The 17,932-nt window shown below is 32.8% G+C and overlaps 1 protein-coding gene across 2 annotated transcripts in view; it reads right to left on the bottom strand.

Annotated features, from left to right (window-relative positions):
• LOC111422666 (tyrosine-protein phosphatase 3) overlaps nt 1-17,932 on the bottom strand; it is a 100,166-nt gene that overhangs the window by 12,590 nt on the left and 69,644 nt on the right. For both annotated transcript variants that reach the window (XM_071195409.1, XM_071195408.1), the window contains one exon: nt 8,641-9,713. In XM_071195409.1, coding sequence (XP_071051510.1) covers nt 8,641-9,713 — 1,073 coding nt within the window. The remainder of the gene's footprint in view (nt 1-8,640; nt 9,714-17,932) is intronic.

Here is a 17,932-nt window from a genome sequence, read left to right as displayed (position 1 = left end):
GAAAACTGAGGCAGCCTTGCTGCCGAGGCTGTGGTTCTAGTGATTAAAATTAAGTAAAACTCCTTTTTAATACAAATGCATTACATAAAAGCCGAGGCAGTGGTACTAGTACTTAAAATTTACCAAAATTCTTTTTAATACAAGTGTATTACTTAAAAACCGAGGCAGCCTTGCTGCCGAGGCAGTGGTTCTAGTAATTAAAATTAAGTAAAACTCCTTTTTAATACAAATGCATTACTTAAAAGCCGAGGCAGTGGTACTAGTACTTAAAATTTACTAAAATTCTTTTTTGTACAAATGTATTACTTAAAAGCCGAGGTAGCTATGCTGCCGAGGCAGTGGTTCTAGTAATTAAAATTAAGTAAAACTCCTTTTTAATAGAAATGCATTACTTAAAAGCCGAGGCAGTGGTACTAGTACTTAAAATTTACTAAAATTCTTTTTAGTACAAATGTATTACTTAAAAGCCGAGGCAGTGGTTCTAGTAATTAAAATTAAGTAAAACTCCATTTTAATACAAATGCATTACTTAAAAGCCGAGGCAGTGGTACTAGTACTTAAAATTTACTAAAATTCTTTTTAATAGAAATGTATTACTTAAAAGCCGAGGCAGTGGTTCTAGTAATTAAAATTAAGTAAAACTCCTTTTTAATACAAATGCATTACTTTAAAGCCGAGGCAGTGGTACTAGTACTTAAAATTTACCAAAATTTTTTTTTAGTACAAATGTATTACTTAAAAGCCGAGGCAGTGGTTCTAGTAATTAAAATTAAGTAAAACTCCATTTTAATACAAATGCATTACTTAAAAGCCGAGGTAGTGGTACTAGTACTTAAAATTTACTAAAATTCTTTTTTATACAAATGTATTACTTAAAAGCCGAGGCAGTGGTTCTAGTAATTAAAATTAAGTAAAACTCCTTTTTAATACAAATGCATTGCTTAAAAGCCGAGGCAGTGGTACTAGTACTTAAAATTTACTAAAATTCTTTTTTGTACAAATGTATTACTTAAAAGCCGAGGTAGCTATGCTGCCGAGGCAGTGGTTCTAGTAATTAAAATTAAGTAAAACTCCTTTTTAATAGAAATGCATTACTTAAAAGCCGAGGCAGTGGTACTAGTACTTAAAATTTACTAAAATTCTTTTTAGTACAAATGTATTACTTAAAAGCCGAGGCAGTGGTTCTAGTAATTAAAATTAAGTAAAACTCCATTTTAATACAAATGCATTACTTAAAAGCCGAGGCAGTGGTACTAGTACTTAAAATTTACTAAAATTCTTTTTAATAGAAATGTATTACTTAAAAGCCGAGGCAGTGGTTCTAGTAATTAAAATTAAGTAAAACTCCTTTTTAATACAAATGCATTACTTTAAAGCCGAGGCAGTGGTACTAGTACTTAAAATTTACCAAAATTTTTTTTTAGTACAAATGTATTACTTAAAAGCCGAGGCAGTGGTTCTAGTAATTAAAATTAAGTAAAACTCCATTTTAATACAAATGCATTACTTAAAAGCCGAGGTAGTGGTACTAGTACTTAAAATTTACTAAAATTCTTTTTTATACAAATGTATTACTTAAAAGCCGAGGCAGTGGTTCTAGTAATTAAAATTAAGTAAAACTCCTTTTTAATACAAATGCATTGCTTAAAAGCCGAGGCAGTGGTACTAGTACTTAAAATTCACTAAAATTCTTTTTAATACAAATGTATTACTTAAAAGCCGAGGCAGCTATGCTGCCGAGGCAGTGGTTCTAGTAATTAAAATTAAATAAAACTCCTTTTTAATACAAATGCATTGCTTAAAAGCCGAGGCAGTTGTACTAGTACTTAAAATTTACTAAAATTCTTTTTAATACAAATGTATTACTTAAAAGCCGAGGAAGCCTTGCTGCCGAGGCAGTGGTTCTAGTACTTAAATTAAAGCAAAACGTCTTTGAATACAATTGTATTAATTAGAACTCGAGGCAGTGGTTCTAGTACTCAAAGTTAAGTAAAATTTCTTTTAATACAAATGTATCAGCTAGATGCCGAGGCAGCCATGCTACCGAGGCAGTGGTTCTAGTACTTAAAATAAAGTGAAGTTTTCTTTAATACAAATGCATTACTTAAAAGCCGAGGCAATGGTTCTAGTACTTAAAATAAAGCAAAACTTCTTTTAATACAATTGTATTAATTAGCTCGAGGCAATGGTTCTAGTACTTAAAGTTAAGTAAAACTCTTTTTAATAGAAATGTGTTGCTTAAAAGCCGAGGCAGTGGTTTTAGTACTTAAACTAAAGCAAAACGTCTTTGAATACAATTGTATTAATTAGAACTCGAGGCAGTGGTTCTAGTACTCAAAATTAAGTAAAATTTCTTTTAATACAAATGTATCAGCTAAAAGCCGAGGCAGCTATGCTGCCGAGGCAGTGGTTCTAGTACTTAAAGTTAAGTAAAACTCTTTTTAATAGAAATGTATTGCTTAAAAGCCGAGGCAGTGGTTCTAGTACTTTAAATAAAGTGATGTTTTCTTTAATACAAATGTATAACTTAAAAGCCGAGGCAGTGGTTCTAGTACTTAAAATAAAGCAAAAGTTCTTTTAATACAAATGGATCAGCTAGAAGCCGAGGCAGCTATGCTGCCGAGGTAGTGGTTCTAGTACTTAAAGTTATGTAAAACTCTTTTTAATAGAAATGTATTGCTTAAAAGCCGAGGCAGTGGTTCTAGTACTTAAAATAAAGTGATGTTTTCTTTAATACAAATGTATAACTTAAAAGCCGAGGCAGCTATGCTGCCGAGGCAGTGGTTCTAGTACTTAAAATGAAGCAAAACTTCTTTTAATACAATTGTATTACTTAGAACTCGAGGCAATGGTTCTAATACTTAAAATTAAGTAAAATTTCTTTTAATACAAATGTATCAGCTAGAAGCCGAGGCAGCTATGCTGCTGAGGCAGTGGTTCTAGTACTTAAAGTTAAGTAAAACTCTTTTTAATAGAAATGTATTGCTTAAAAGCCGAGGCAGTGGTTCTAGTACTTAAAATAAAGTGATGTTTTCTTTAATACAAATGCATTACTTAAAAGTCGAGGCAGCTATGCTGCCGAGGCAGTGGTTCTAGTACTTAAAATTAAGTAAAATTTCTTTTAATACAAATGTATCAGCTAGAAGCCGAGGCAGCTATGCTGCCGTGGCAGTGGTTCTAGTACTTAAAGTTAAGTAAAACTCTTTTTTAATAGAAATGTATTGCTTAAAAGCCGACGCAGTGGTTCTAGTACTTAAAATAAAGTGTTGTTTTCTTTAATACAAATGTATAACTTAAAAGCCGAGGCAGCTATGCTGCCGAGGCAGTGGTTCTAGTACTTAAAATAAAGCAAAACTTCTTTTAATACAATTGTATTACTTAGAACTCGAGGCAATGGTTCTAGTACTTAAAATTAAGTAAAATTTCTTTTAATACAAATGTATCAGCTAGAAGCCGAGGCAGTGGTTCTAGTACTTAAAGTTAAGTAAAACTCTTTTTAATAGAAATGTATTGCTTAAAAACCGAGGCAGTGGTTCTAGTACTTAAAATAAAGTGTTGTTTTCTTTAATACAAATGTATAACTTAAAAGCCGAGGCAGCTATGCTGCCAAGGCAGTGGTTCTAGTACTTAAAATAAAGCAAAACTTCTTTTAATAAAATTGTATTACTTAGAACTCGAGGCAATGGTTCTAGTACTTAAAATTAAGTAAAACTTCTTTTAATACAAATGTATCAGCTAGAAGCCAAGGCAGCTATGCTGCCGAGGCAATGGTTCTAGTACTTAAAGTTAAGTAAAACTCTTTTTAATAGAAATGTATTGCTTAAAAGCCGAGGCAGTGGTTCTAGTACTTAAAATAAAGTGATGTTTTCTTTAATACAAATGCATTACTTAAAAGTCGAGGCAGCTATGCTGCCGAGGCAGTGGTTCTAGTACTTAAAATTAAGTAAAATTTCTTTTAATACAAATGTATCAGCTAGAAGCCGAGGCAGCTATGCTGCCGTGGCAGTGGTTCTAGTACTTAAAGTTAAGTAAAACTCTTTTTTAATAGAAATGTATTGCTTAAAAGCCGACGCAGTGGTTCTAGTACTTAAAATAAAGTGTTGTTTTCTTTAATACAAATGTATAACTTAAAAGCCGAGGCAGCTATGCTGCCGAGGCAGTGGTTCTAGTACTTAAAATAAAGCAAAACTTCTTTTAATACAATTGTATTACTTAGAACTCGAGGCAATGGTTCTAGTACTTAAAATTAAGTAAAATTTCTTTTAATACAAATGTATCAGCTAGAAGCCGAGGCAGCTATGCTGCCGAGGCAGTGGTTCTAGTACTTAAAGTTAAGTAAAACTCTTTTTAATAGAAATGTATTGCTTAAAAACCGAGGCAGTGGTTCTAGTACTTAAAATAAAGTGTTGTTTTCTTTAATACAAATGTATAACTTAAAAGCCGAGGCAGCTATGCTGCCAAGGCAGTGGTTCTAGTACTTAAAATAAAGCAAAACTTCTTTTAATAAAATTGTATTACTTAGAACTCGAGGCAATGGTTCTAGTACTTAAAATTAAGTAAAACTTCTTTTAATACAAATGTATCAGCTAGAAGCCAAGGCAGCTATGCTGCCGAGGCAATGGTTCTAGTACTTAAAGTTAAGTAAAACTCTTTTTAATAGAAATGTATTGCTTAAAAGCCGAGGCAGTGGTTCTAGTACTTAAAATAAAGTGATGTTTTCTTTAATACAAATGCATTACTTAAAAGTCGAGGCAGCTATGCTGCCGAGGCAGTGATTCTAGTACTTAAAATTAAGTAAAATTTAAGTATTTTATGGAAATATAACATATGTTTTCGAAATTTTCCTCTCTATTTACTTCGATGTATCCTAATTTTTCAACACAAAATTGATATTATAAATATATCTATTATTTTGTTTCTTGTTTTCCGATTTTTGTAATGTAAAATAAAAATTAAAAAAAAAACGAAAGCAAATTTTACAAAATCATTGATAGTTTCATGAATTGTGAGCATAAATATATCCAAAATCAATCTTATATCTAGGGCAACAAAACCACTGTAGACCACCCTGTGTAACTAATCTCTGAATTAATTCACTTGAGCCTGTGTATTATTTTTTTTTTGGGATCAAACTAACAATTTTAGGAAAAAATGTCAAGAATCTCGCTATCTAAATCAAGTTTTTAAATAGTAAAAAATCACTCTTTAAAATCTTTCGCATCAATTTAGAAACACCTATATATATATCTCGGTAAATATTGACTTTATCAAAAAACTTTTTCTATGAAAGTTGTTTAACATTTTATTACAAATTAAGTTAAAAAGCTCGATATTTTCATAGAAATCGAAGAGAAGCTTAACACTTCAACTTGGATATATAGTTTAATGTTAAACACCTGTATATATATATATATCTCAGTAAATATTGACTTTATAAAAAAAATTTTTCTATAAAAGTTGTTTAACGTTTTATTACAAATTAAGTTAAAAAGCTCGATATTTTCATAGAAATCGAAGAGAAGCTAAACACTTCAACTTGGATATATAGTTTAATTTTAAACACCTGTATATATATATATCTCAGTAAATATTGACTTTATAAAAAAACTTATTCTATAAAAGTTGTTTAACATTTTATTACAAATTAAGTTAAAAAGCTCGATATTTTCATAGAAATCGAAGAGAAGCTAAACACTTCAACTTGGATATATAGTTTAATTTTAAACACCTGTATATATATATCTCAGTAAATATTGACTTTATAAAAAAACTTTTTTTATAAAAGTTGTTTAACATTTTATTACAAATTAAGTTAAAAAGCTCGATATTTTCATAGAAATCGAAGAGAAGCTAAACACTTCAACTTGGATATATAGTTTAATGTTAAACACCTGTATATATATATATATATATATCTCAGTAAATATTGACTTTATAAAAAAACTTTTTCTATAAAAGTTGTTTAACATTTTATTACAAATTAAGTTAAAAAGCTCGATATTTTCATAGAAATCGAAGAGAAGCTAAACACTTCAACTTGGATATATAGTTTAATTTTAAACACCTGTATATATATATCTCAGTAAATATTGACTTTATAAAAAAACTTTTTTTATAAAAGTTGTTTAACATTTTATTACAAATTAAGTTAAAAAGCTCGATATTTTCATAGAAATCGAAGAGAAGCTAAACACTTCAACTTGGATATATAGTTTAATGTTAAACCCCTGTATATATATATATATATATCTCAGTAAATATTGACTTTATAAAAAAACTTTTTCTATAAAAGTTGTTTAACATTTTATTACAAATTAAGTTAAAAAGCTCGATATTTTCATAGAAATCGAAGAGAAGCTAAACACTTCAACTTGGATATATAGTTTAATGTTAAACACCTATATATATATCTCAGTAAGCATTGACTTTATAAAAAAACTTTTCCTATAAAAGTGGTTTAACATTTTATTACAAATTAAGATAAAAAGTTCGATATTTTCATAGAAATCGAAGAGAAGCTAAACACTTCAACTTGGATATATAGTTTAATGTTAAACACCTGTATATATATATATATATATATATCTCAGTAAATATTGACTTTATAAAAAAACTTTTTCTATAAAACTTGTTTAACATTTTATTACAAATTAAATTAAAAAGCTCGATATTTTCATAGAAATCGAAGAGAAGCTTAACACTTCAACTTGGATATATAGTTTAATTTTAAACACCTGTATATATATATCTCAGTAAATATTGACTTTATAAAAAAACTTATTCTATAAAAGTTGTTTAACATTTTATTACAAATTAAGTTAAAAAGCTCGAAAAGTTTCATTCCTTAAATACCAAAACTTTCTTCTAAAACAATTTTTAAAGCTAATGACACAAAACTGATTGATTTTACGTTAAGTCGAGATTAAAACTTTGTATCTTCGGATTGAAAAGTGGTGGAGAATTCTAATTTTCACCAAAAGAAAGAGTAATTCTTGCTTTATAACCTCAAAAAGTTTCATTCCTTAAATACCAAAACTTTCTTCTAAAACAATTTTTGAAGCTAATGACACAAAACTGATTGATTTTAGGTTAACTCGAGATTAAAACTTTGTATCTTCGGATTGAAAAGTGGTGGAGAATTCTAATATTCACCAAAAGAAAGAGTAATTCTTGCTTTATAACCTCAAAAAGTTGCATTCCTTAAATACCAAAACTTTCTTCTAAAACAATTTTTAACGCTAATGACACAAAACTGATTAATTTTACGTTAAGTCGAGATTAAAACTTTGTATCTTCGGATTGAAAAGTGGTGGAGAGTTCAAATTTTCACCAAAAGGAAGAGTAATTCTTGCTTTATAACCTCAAAAAGTTTCATTCCTTAAATACCAAAACTTTCTTCTAAAACAATTTTTAAAGCTAATGACACAAAACTGATTGATTTTACGTTAAGTCGAGATTAAAACTTTGTATCTTCGGATTGAAAAGTGGTGGAGAGTTCTAATTTTCACCAAAAGAAAGAGTAATTCTTGCTTTATAACCTCAAAAAGTTTCATTCCTTAAATACCAAAACTTTCTTCTAAAACAATTTTTGAAGCTAATGACACAAAACTGATTGATTTTAGGTTAACTCGAGATTAAAACTTTGTATCTTCGGATTGAAAAGTGGTGGAGAATTCTAATATTCACCAAAAGAAAGAGTAATTCTTGCTTTATAACCTCAAAAAGTTGCATTCCTTAAATACCAAAACTTTCTTCTAAAACAATTTTTAAAGCTAATGACACAAAACTGATTGATTTTACGTTAAGTCGAGATTAAAACTTTGCATCTTCGGATTGAAAAGTGGTGGAGAGTTCTAATTTTCACCAAAAGAAAGAGTAATTCTTGCTTTATAACCTCAAAAAGTTTCATTCCTTAAATACCAAAACTTTCTTCTAAAACAATTTTTGAAGCTAATGACACAAAACTGATTGATTTTAGGTTAAGTCGAGATTAAAACTTTGTATCTTCGGATTGAAAAGTGGTGGAGAGTTCTAATTTTCACCAAAAGAAAGAGTAATTCTTGCTTTATAACCTCAAAAAGTTTCATTCCTTAAATACCAAAACTTTCTTCTAAAACAATTTTTAAAGCTAATGACACAAAACTGATTGATTTTAGGTTAAGTCGAGATTAAAACTTTGTATCTTCGGATTGAAAAGTGGTGGAGAGTTCAAATTTTCACCAAAAGAAAGAGTAATTCTTGCTTTATAACCTCAAAAAGTTTCATTCCTTAAATACCAAAACTTTCTTCTAAAACAATTTTTAAACCTAATGACACAAAACTGATTGATTTTAGGTTAAGTCGAGATTAAAACTTTGTATCTTCGGATTGAAAAGTGGTGGAGAGTTCTAATTTTCACCAAAAGAAAGAGTAATTTTTGCTTTAAAACTTTTTCTATAAAAGTTGTTTAACATTTTATTACAAATTAAGTTAAAAAGCTCGATATTTTCATAGAAATCGAAGAGAAGCTAAACACTTCAAATTGGATGTATAGTTTAATGTTAAACAACTTGTATATATATAAAAAGGTTTTTTTTATAAAGTCGATAATTACCACTATATTCACTATATAATAGGATTATTTATTTATTGAATACTCACCAACAATCCAACCAAAAGCAACAAACAAACCGCCCCAACCGTCGAAATAACAATAGCAGCAATTTTCCCCCCATTTCCTTCATCATCCTCCTCTTCACCACCAACTAACCCAGCCGGAGTTGTAGTAACCTCAACCTCAACCGGTTCTATCTCAGTCGTAACATTAACAAACCTCGGTTTACTCTCAACATTATTATTTTCATCAACCTCCCGCGAAATAGTCGTCGTCTTTAACACACTTTTCGTCGGCTTTACCGTTATTTTCGCATCAAGGGGAATCACCGCCGGTTTATCACCATCCTCCTCATGTTCATTATTATTTTCATCATCATCCGGATCCTCATAATCTTCAACCGGCGTCGATTTTATCTCATTTTGCTTGATTATATCAAAATTAAATCGCGACAAATTCTTTTCGGTCGAAATCGAATTCGTTTTAACCTCGTTACTTTCAGTCGAAGTTAAAGTTACATTTAAATTAGACGATTGAGTTGTTATCTTTAAAATTTCATTGGCAACATTTGAATTTGTCTCGTTCTTTTTAATTTCGTTCCGTTTCGGTTTTTCGGTCGCGTCGAAAAATTCGATTTTCGAAAAATCTTTTTCGATTAAATTTAATTTATCCGTTGTTACCTCGTAGAATGTGGTTGCGTTGTTTTCTTCGTAATCGTCGTCGTCGTATTTAATCGTTGTTGTTATGGTGGTGGTGGTGGTGCCTGGGGGAATTTCGGTTGAATTCGTTAATATGTCTATGTAAAGATCAACAATGTTCGTATTCGTTTCATCAAAACTACCGAATGTTGTTGTTTCGATTAAATCGTTTTGAGTTGATTCTTCTTGAGTTAATTTATTAATTTCTTGGGTTGTTGTTTCTTGGGGAATCGTTTCTTGATCGTTCAAAGTTGTTTCATCAATTTTTAATACATCATTTGTTGTTTCTTCTTGATTTATAGTCTCAGTTGTTGATTTTTCATTCATTTCTGTTGTTGAATCTTCACCGATTGTCGTTAAATCATCAATTTTTTTTGATTCATCATGGATGATCGTAGAATCATTTGCTGTTGCAGTGCCATCTATTAGTAAAATAATAAAATGAAAAAAAAGAAATCAATAGTACCGATATAATATATTATAGTTGTTATAAGAGGTTATGTCGAATTGTAGGTGTAAAATAAAGCGGTTAAAGTATGTGGTGCATAAGTAGATAAAGTTGAATCGAAGAAAAGTGTTATTAAAACAAAAAAGTGATTAAAATGGATAAAAAAAGGTTCGTATCGAACACAGACGGTGGAAAGGAAGGTGAAGAGGTTACGTTGGACGCAACTGGTGAATTTAATATTAACATCCAGTGAGAAAAACTACTTTTGCAGCAGGAACGTGAATTTGTTGAAGAAGGAAAGAGAATTATTTCAAAGAGAACGAAGATTAGACAATGCAGACGGCGCTAGAACTTCGGTACATTACCATAACACAATGCAGCAGGTTATTTCGGATTTTAATCCAGGTAAATATTAGCGATTTGTGAAAGGATTATAATAAAGAGTTGTTTAGTCATTCAGAGGAGTATGTTTAAATAGTTAACATATCAGAAGTGGGATAGGGAAAAGTTCTACTGTGAAGTGTCCAAAAGTCTGGATCTACTGTGAAGTGAAGTGCCCAAAAGTCTGGATCTACTATGAAGTGCCCAAAAGTCTGGATCTACTGTGAAGTGATGTGCCCAAATATCTGGATTTACAGTGAAGTGCCCAAAAGTCTGGATCTATTGTGAAGTGTCCAAAAGTCTGGAACTACTGTGAAGTGAAGTACCAAAATGTCTAGATCTACTGTGAAGTGATTTATTAACTATTTTGAGTTGCTGCCAAACAACACCGAACCAAATAAAGCAGAAACAGGAGGTTTTCGTTTTAATTTAAACGAAGCAGAAATTTCGACCATGACGGAAAGTCCAACTAGAGAAGACGGCGGAAATATGCAGAACGTGTTGATCGCACTGACCGAATGTTTGCGAGAAATGCGAGCAGAAACTAATATCACAAAGGCCGAACTTGTAAGTAATAAGCCAGAACAGTTCCAAATAACGCCTGACTTAAATAAAACCATTTCAACGTGTGATGGAGATGTTGATTTGCTGTGCGCCGCAGAATGGATACAAGGTATCGAAAATAGTGCTTCGATGTATAAGCGGCCGTTATCTATTAAAATCGAAACGGCGAGAAACACATACTGGTGGTCGTGGACGCGTTGACTAAAGACGTTTCGACAATTCGCGTATTGAAAAAGTTCATTGATCAATTCGGGATTCCGGATCAAATTATTACGAGAAAACGAACAAGCTTTAAGAAAACTTATTCAAGATTATGAGAGTTGCTTTGCAAGTTGTTTTGGTGAAATAGGACTAATCAACAAACTGGATATTGACATAGAATTAACGTCAAATGATGTGGTGAGATCTAGACCGTATAGACTACCATATGCTCAACGAGAAATTGTGAAAAAGACTGTAAATGAACTAATTGATGCCGAAATAGTATACGAATCGCAATCGGAGTATGCGAGTCCAGTCGTATTAGTTAGTAAGCGAGCCAGAGGTGAGAGAACATGTATTGACTATAGACGGTACCAAAAAGGAGTGTGTACCGTACATATTTTTAGACGAACAGTTCCGATGGACAATATGAATTTAATCGTATGCCGATTAATGAAAACTGTATTGGATGATTGGGAGTAATACAATCAATGACGGGCTTGAAAAACTAAAACGAGTGTTAAATGTACTGCGCGAAGAAGGACTTACGTTGAACTTGAAAAAGTGTCGATTTCTTTTAAAACGTGTAGAATGTCTTGGTTTCGAGATAGATGAAAATGGTGTGAGACCAGGTAAACGGAAAGTGGAAGCGGTTCAAGACTTTGGACAGCCAATGAATGCACGTCGATTCTTGGGATTGGCTGGTTTCTTCCGCAAATTCATAAAGAAGTACTCTTTGATTGTTAATTAAACTTTAAGAAAAGTTAACTTTACTGACGAGAAAGGATGCTATATGGACTTGGAGCGGAGACCAAGAGAGTGCATTTTAGCAAGTGAAAAGAGAGTTGTCTATATATTAACCTATATTAACGATATAGAACTCTGAAGGAAGTCTAGAAATTCATACGGATGCTTGTAAAATTGGCATCGCAGGAATATTATTTCAGAAACTACCAGGTGAAGACATGAAACCATTAGCTTACTTCAGTCGTCAGATAACTGATTTAGAAAGCCGTTATCATAGTTATGAATTTGAAGTTTTAGCCGTTACTGAGACATTAGAACGTTTCCGAATGTATCTACTAGGACGTAAATTTAAAATAGTGAGTGAAAGACTTGATACCTCGAATTGGACGATGGGTGTTAAAATTGCAAGAATTTGACTTTGATATTAAGTATAAGTGTTGACTCACATAATGAAAATGTTGACTCAGAATATCAAGAATTTCAACCGAAGAGCGACAAAGACCACTCTTCTCATGGACTTCTCACCATTTTATGCTAAGCATTCATCCTTTTGATGCATCGCATTGGGGCATTGACATTATAAACTTAATAGTGCAAGGAACAAATGCATACTATACAAAAGTTGTAGAAAGTGGTAGACTTAAACCGAATTCGCGACTTCAAAACTGGAATAATGTAAATGAAAACGAGGTGTACTTATTCATAACAGTGTCAATGCTGATGACAAGGATGAAGAAACTGAAAATAAGTGAATATTGGAGTCGTACTGCCCTTATACCCATTTCAATATTTGCCATATTGATGTCGAGAAATCGTTATATGTGCATTTTATCGATGTTGCACTTTTGCATGCCAGCCGAAGAGAAGAAGGCCAACAAACTTACAAAAATTCAATCATTTCTCGACAATATAAGAAGAAACTGTAAAGAAACTTTTTACCCGTTTGAAAAACTGTGTATTGAAGAATCTGTAGTTGAGTTCAAAGGTAGACTAAGCTTCAAGCAATATATCACTAGCAAACGCCATAGGTTTGGTATAAAACTTTTATTGTTGTGTTGTTCCGAAACGGACTATGTTTCAGATATCCACGAAATTCCCGATTTAGGAATATCTGAAAGTGTGGTCACAACACTTTTGGAACCATATAGAAAAAGGCCATAAATTATACGTTGACAACTGGTACACTAGTCCAATATTATTTGACACACTCCACCAACAAAAAACCAATGCTTGTGGTACAGTAAAAAAGAACAGGAAAGGAATGCCAACATTTCGAAAGAAAAAAATAAAAAAAGGCGAAACTGAGAGCTTCTGTACGGAAACTATGCTGAGCATCAAATAGAAAGACAAGCGGGAAGTACTAATGCTGACGACAATGCATGAGGACACTATGGTTGATACGGGGAAAGTTGATAGGATCACGAACCAGAAAAAACCATCTTGTATTGTCGATTATAACCATAACATGGGGCTGGTTGACAAATCAGACATGATGCTGAGCAAACTAAAGAGCATGAGAAAAAATGTTAAGTAGTACAAAAAACTAGCATTCCATTTCTTTGACATTATGTTGCTAAATGCTCATGTGTTATATCTTACGAAAACTGGAAAGAAACCTTACTTGGCTGATTTCCAGTCAACAGTAATAAGACAAATGTTACTGACCATGCAACTTCAGGACGAAACATTGAAAAAGATAAAGACAATTTTAGAACAAACGACAACGAAGCAAAACAGATTCACAGAGATCTATCAAAACAGAATTTACCGAAAAAGGCCGATAGGTCGAAGATGAGTGGTACCAAAAGCTATCATTTGGAAAATAATCAAAGGAAGTCATGATGACATGGGTCTGAAAACGAGGAGTGGAGAAAACACTAGATCTGAAGCGTTATTTTTGGTTTATAAAAATGCGAAAACGAGTCACGACTTATATTAACTCTTGTGTTGAGTGTGCATATTACAAAATATCTTGAAGGAAAGAAATTGATTTATACAACATAGAACGAATTCCTATCCCTTTTAATACAGTAAGCGACGAAATACTCATTTTTTGGTTGGTATGGATAATTTCACCAAGTACGTCTTTATCCGAGCAGTGAAGAGTTCGAAACCAACTATTGAGATATTACGAGAGATAACTGGTATATCTCAGGTAGGGCTCGGTAAAAGCCTCGGTAAAACTGTAAGGTAAATAAGCACCTTCAAAACATGAAGCTTACTGACGCCCCTCTCTGACCGATCTCAGAATGAGAACTTTCGGAGAGGAATGGCTAACCACAGATGACATCAGGAATGCACCTCTAGGAGCTGTCCTAGTCTTTGGCAAATGCTTAGGCTGGTTGATGTGACCAGAGTGTGTAATGGGAGGATGCACAAGGGGCCTAATGAGGCCTAAGTGTGGCGTGCGGTTTTGCATGCACTCTAGACCACATCTAGCAAGTTTTCACCGAATGGTTCTCTCACTGACATCAACAACATGCACCATTTGAAGACGACGCCGAGCTTCTACAGCTGTCGTTCTACGATAACTTAGAACAATAAAACGGTCATCAGCTACTATTGTCAATCGTCTTGTTTTCACAGGCATTCGCTTTAAAACACTGCATCTTCGTTAGTAACAGAGATAATAGAGTGAATAAAAAAACAAGATGTTCAGAAAAGATTGGGCTATCATTTAATTCCAGTTAACACCATCTGCTGTAGCAGCTGCACCCTACAGGGTTCTTGCAGCCCGTATATGCTCAAAATAAAATCTGAATGAAAATGTCTATCACAGGATTATTACCGGAGAATCAACCTTTCGATCAAAAAAGAATCATCAAAATAGATTAGAAAGTCAGCTTTGAAGTTTTAGCTAATTTATAGTGGAGGGTTTTTTTTGCCGGTCAGTTTACATACAACTGCTATATTTGGATGTCCGACAAGACTACTTACTAATCGAGGAATAGCGTTTACGTCACAAGATTTTGAAGATTTTTATAAAGAAATCAACACATAAAGAACGCCATAGCTACACCTAGAGCAAATGGACAGGTGGAAAGATTTAACCAAACGATCATGACAGCGATGAAAACAATGCATCATGATAATGAACGGGCTTGGGACACAAAATTGAGAGAAATTCAGTTTGCATTAAATAATCAAACGAATAAAACTACAAAGAAGACCCCGCATGAGTTACTGTTTGGTTTTCAACCGAGAAACATTCTACAGAATTATGTTATTATGGCCTTAGGCCCACTTTTACCATGTGTTACTCGAGTGAGTCAGTACTCAGTACGCTGCGATACTTCGAGTTAAGTAGCCGCATTTTTATCGTCAGTTTTAGCTGCATACTTGACAAAAATATCATGATTAAAAGACCAAGAACTTACTATTTTAATAAAGAGTGGGAAGGACAGTTCTTTTTTATTGAGTTTAGCGGAAAAAGTATTTGTTTATTATGCAACGCATAAAAAAAGTAACATTGAAAGATACTTCAATACCCTGCATGTGTCGTGTAACAGTAGTTTTCCCCCAAATACTGAAATCCGGAAGAAACGTGTCGGCGAATTGAAGACAAATTTAACAAAACAACAAAGTGTTTCCACCAGACTAGTTCAAATTTCGAAAAGTGCTACTATTGCATCTTTGAAGGTTTCTCATTTGTTGGCTAAGAAGGAAAAGCCTTTTGTAGATGGGTAAATAATAAAGGAATCCTTCTTATTAGCTGCTGATTCTGTCTTTCAGAATTTTATAAATAAAACTGTAAATATTGAAGCGATACCATTGTCAGCCAGAACAGTGTCGAGAAGAATCGAAGTTATCGCTACTGATATGAAATCGGAGTTGGAAAGTGATATTAAAAAGTGCAAGTTTTTTTCTTTTCAACTTAACGAGTCTACCGACATTTCCAACACTGCCAAGCTATGTGTTATTATTAAAATGGTATTTTATGATTTTACCACAAAGGGGGAATTTTTAAAATTGTTGCCGCTGAAGGGTCGCACACAAGATAAAGATATTTACGATGCATTTATAAACTTTGCTGAAGAAAGTCAGTTATCATTAAAAAAGTTAGCTGCCATAGTGATTGATGGTGCGCCTACAATGATAGCTAATAAAAATGGCTTCGTTGCACTTTGTATGGCAAATGATGTGTTTCCTCAATTCACCACTGCATCATCCACCAAGAGGCGTTGTGTGCCAAAAGTATTCGTTTTGGACACGTCATGAAAATTGTCGTAAAGATAATCAACTCTATTGGGGCTGCGGCAATGCAACACCGTTTATTTCGGCAGCTTTTGCAAGATGAAGATGCTGAGTACGCGGACTTGATATTGCATACAGAAGTTCGATGGCTGAGCAGAAGCAAAGTACGCTTTCTTAGTTTGATAAACGAAATCAAACAGTTCTTGTCAACGAGAAACGACGATTATCCACAGCTGAGTTATCCCTCATGGCTTGCAGATTTGGGGTTTCTCACTGAATGAATCGTCATGTTGCGAAAATGGTTGGATCGGTGAATACATTCAAAGCCAAATTAACACTATGGAAATCCCATTTACCGAGAAATTCAATTTCACACTTCCCAAACTTAAAGAAAATGTTCGATCACATGAATGTATGTGAAAAAAATATTAATACCAGTTCGCTTGCCCCACAATTAAATACACTTTTGGACGAATTTAATTCTCGTTTCCAACAATTTAAGAACCTTGAACCTATCTTGGAGTTCATAATTAACCCATTCGCAGAAGGTGATGTTTCGGAGAAGATCAAAAACTATTTTGACTTAAGAACGACTTGATCATACATGAGGAACGAAAACTTTTGGAATATTGTTGATGGAAATAAATATCCCATTTTAAGAGCATTATCTCTTAAGATACCCGCATATAGTGCTTTAACATACGCATGCGAATCCATAATTTCAACAATGAAGCACTTGAAATCAAAATATAGAAGCAGAATGGCAAATATCAATTTGGACCATTGATTGAGGACAGGTACGTCAAATTATGAGCCAGATTTCAACAAGATGTCGGAAGAAATGCAAGGTCAAGGATCACACTAACTGTTGAAATAACTGGCAACTGCTACTAACTTATGTATTATCTATACCTCATGTAGGTGCCTAATAATAATAATAATAATAATAATAATAATAATAATATTTATTGATCACAATGTACTACACTTCAGAATAAACAACTAAAAATGGTTTCCAATAAACAACTGATCAATCTTATGGTGAGATTCAATATATATTGTTCTTCCACCTCACCATAAAGTATATAAAGAGAAAAAAAAACAGTATAGCGTGTTAAATATAAAAAAAAAGAATCGCGACAACGGTATAAAGCTATAAACAAAACAAGAGTTTTAACTGCTAAGTTTTAACATATAATACTTAGGTGAATACTACCAAAGGCCACAACAAGTCGTTATCGATACCATGTCAGTACTCAAAAGGGTTCCCCAGAAATTAAGAACAAATTTAGGTAGAACAAAAAGATTACAAAAACATTCAAACGCAAAAGTAAGATCTGTGACTATTAAGAGATTTACAGGTATTGCGAACACTGCTGCCCAAACAGAAAATCAGCATAGCGCCTCCTGGCGGTGGCGACAGACCCACACTCTGTCAATGCGCAACCAGAAGGGAGCTCATTAATTACTTTGCATATCTGGTATGAGAAGCATTTTTTAAAACTCATAGTGTGGAATATTGGTGGAGATAGCCTTCCCTTAAACCTCACATTAACCGAGTGCACGTCACCCCGAAAAGACAACTTTTTTACAAGATACGCTGGTTTATGTAGAGTGAGTAATTTATGGCAAAAACCTACAGCATGCAACATTCTTCTCACCTGCATGTTCAACCACTTTAAAACCGGCAGCTTACAACTGACGTGATCTCTGCGTTTCAACCCAAAAATTAGTCTGATACAGGTGTTTTGTACCTTTTGAATTTTCCTCTTCAATGCATAGGACAGAAAGCGTGCATACAATGCATCGCCATAACTAAACATTGATAGTACTAAACTTTCGCATAGGCGCACTTTTGCACTATGATTAACAAAGGCTCTGTTAGTATAAATAATTCTAAGGCTACTGTAAGCTCTTTGAACGCATTTATTGACGTGTTCATTAAAAGTAAGGCCCTCATCGATTAAAATGCCTAAGTTTTTTACTGTTTTTTGAATAGGTAGTAATTCGTTATTTACACAAATTTGTAAGTCATTAATGACTTTTTGTTTTTGTTTCTGAGGACCAAACATAATAACGTTTGATTTTTTCTGATTAATTTTAAGT

The sequence above is a fragment of the Onthophagus taurus genome, chromosome 3 (assembly GCF_036711975.1).
Source record: "Onthophagus taurus isolate NC chromosome 3, IU_Otau_3.0, whole genome shotgun sequence".
In the NCBI taxonomy this organism is placed as follows: Eukaryota; Metazoa; Arthropoda; class Insecta; order Coleoptera; family Scarabaeidae; genus Onthophagus; species Onthophagus taurus.
This window is presented reverse-complemented; position numbering and strand designations above follow the sequence as displayed.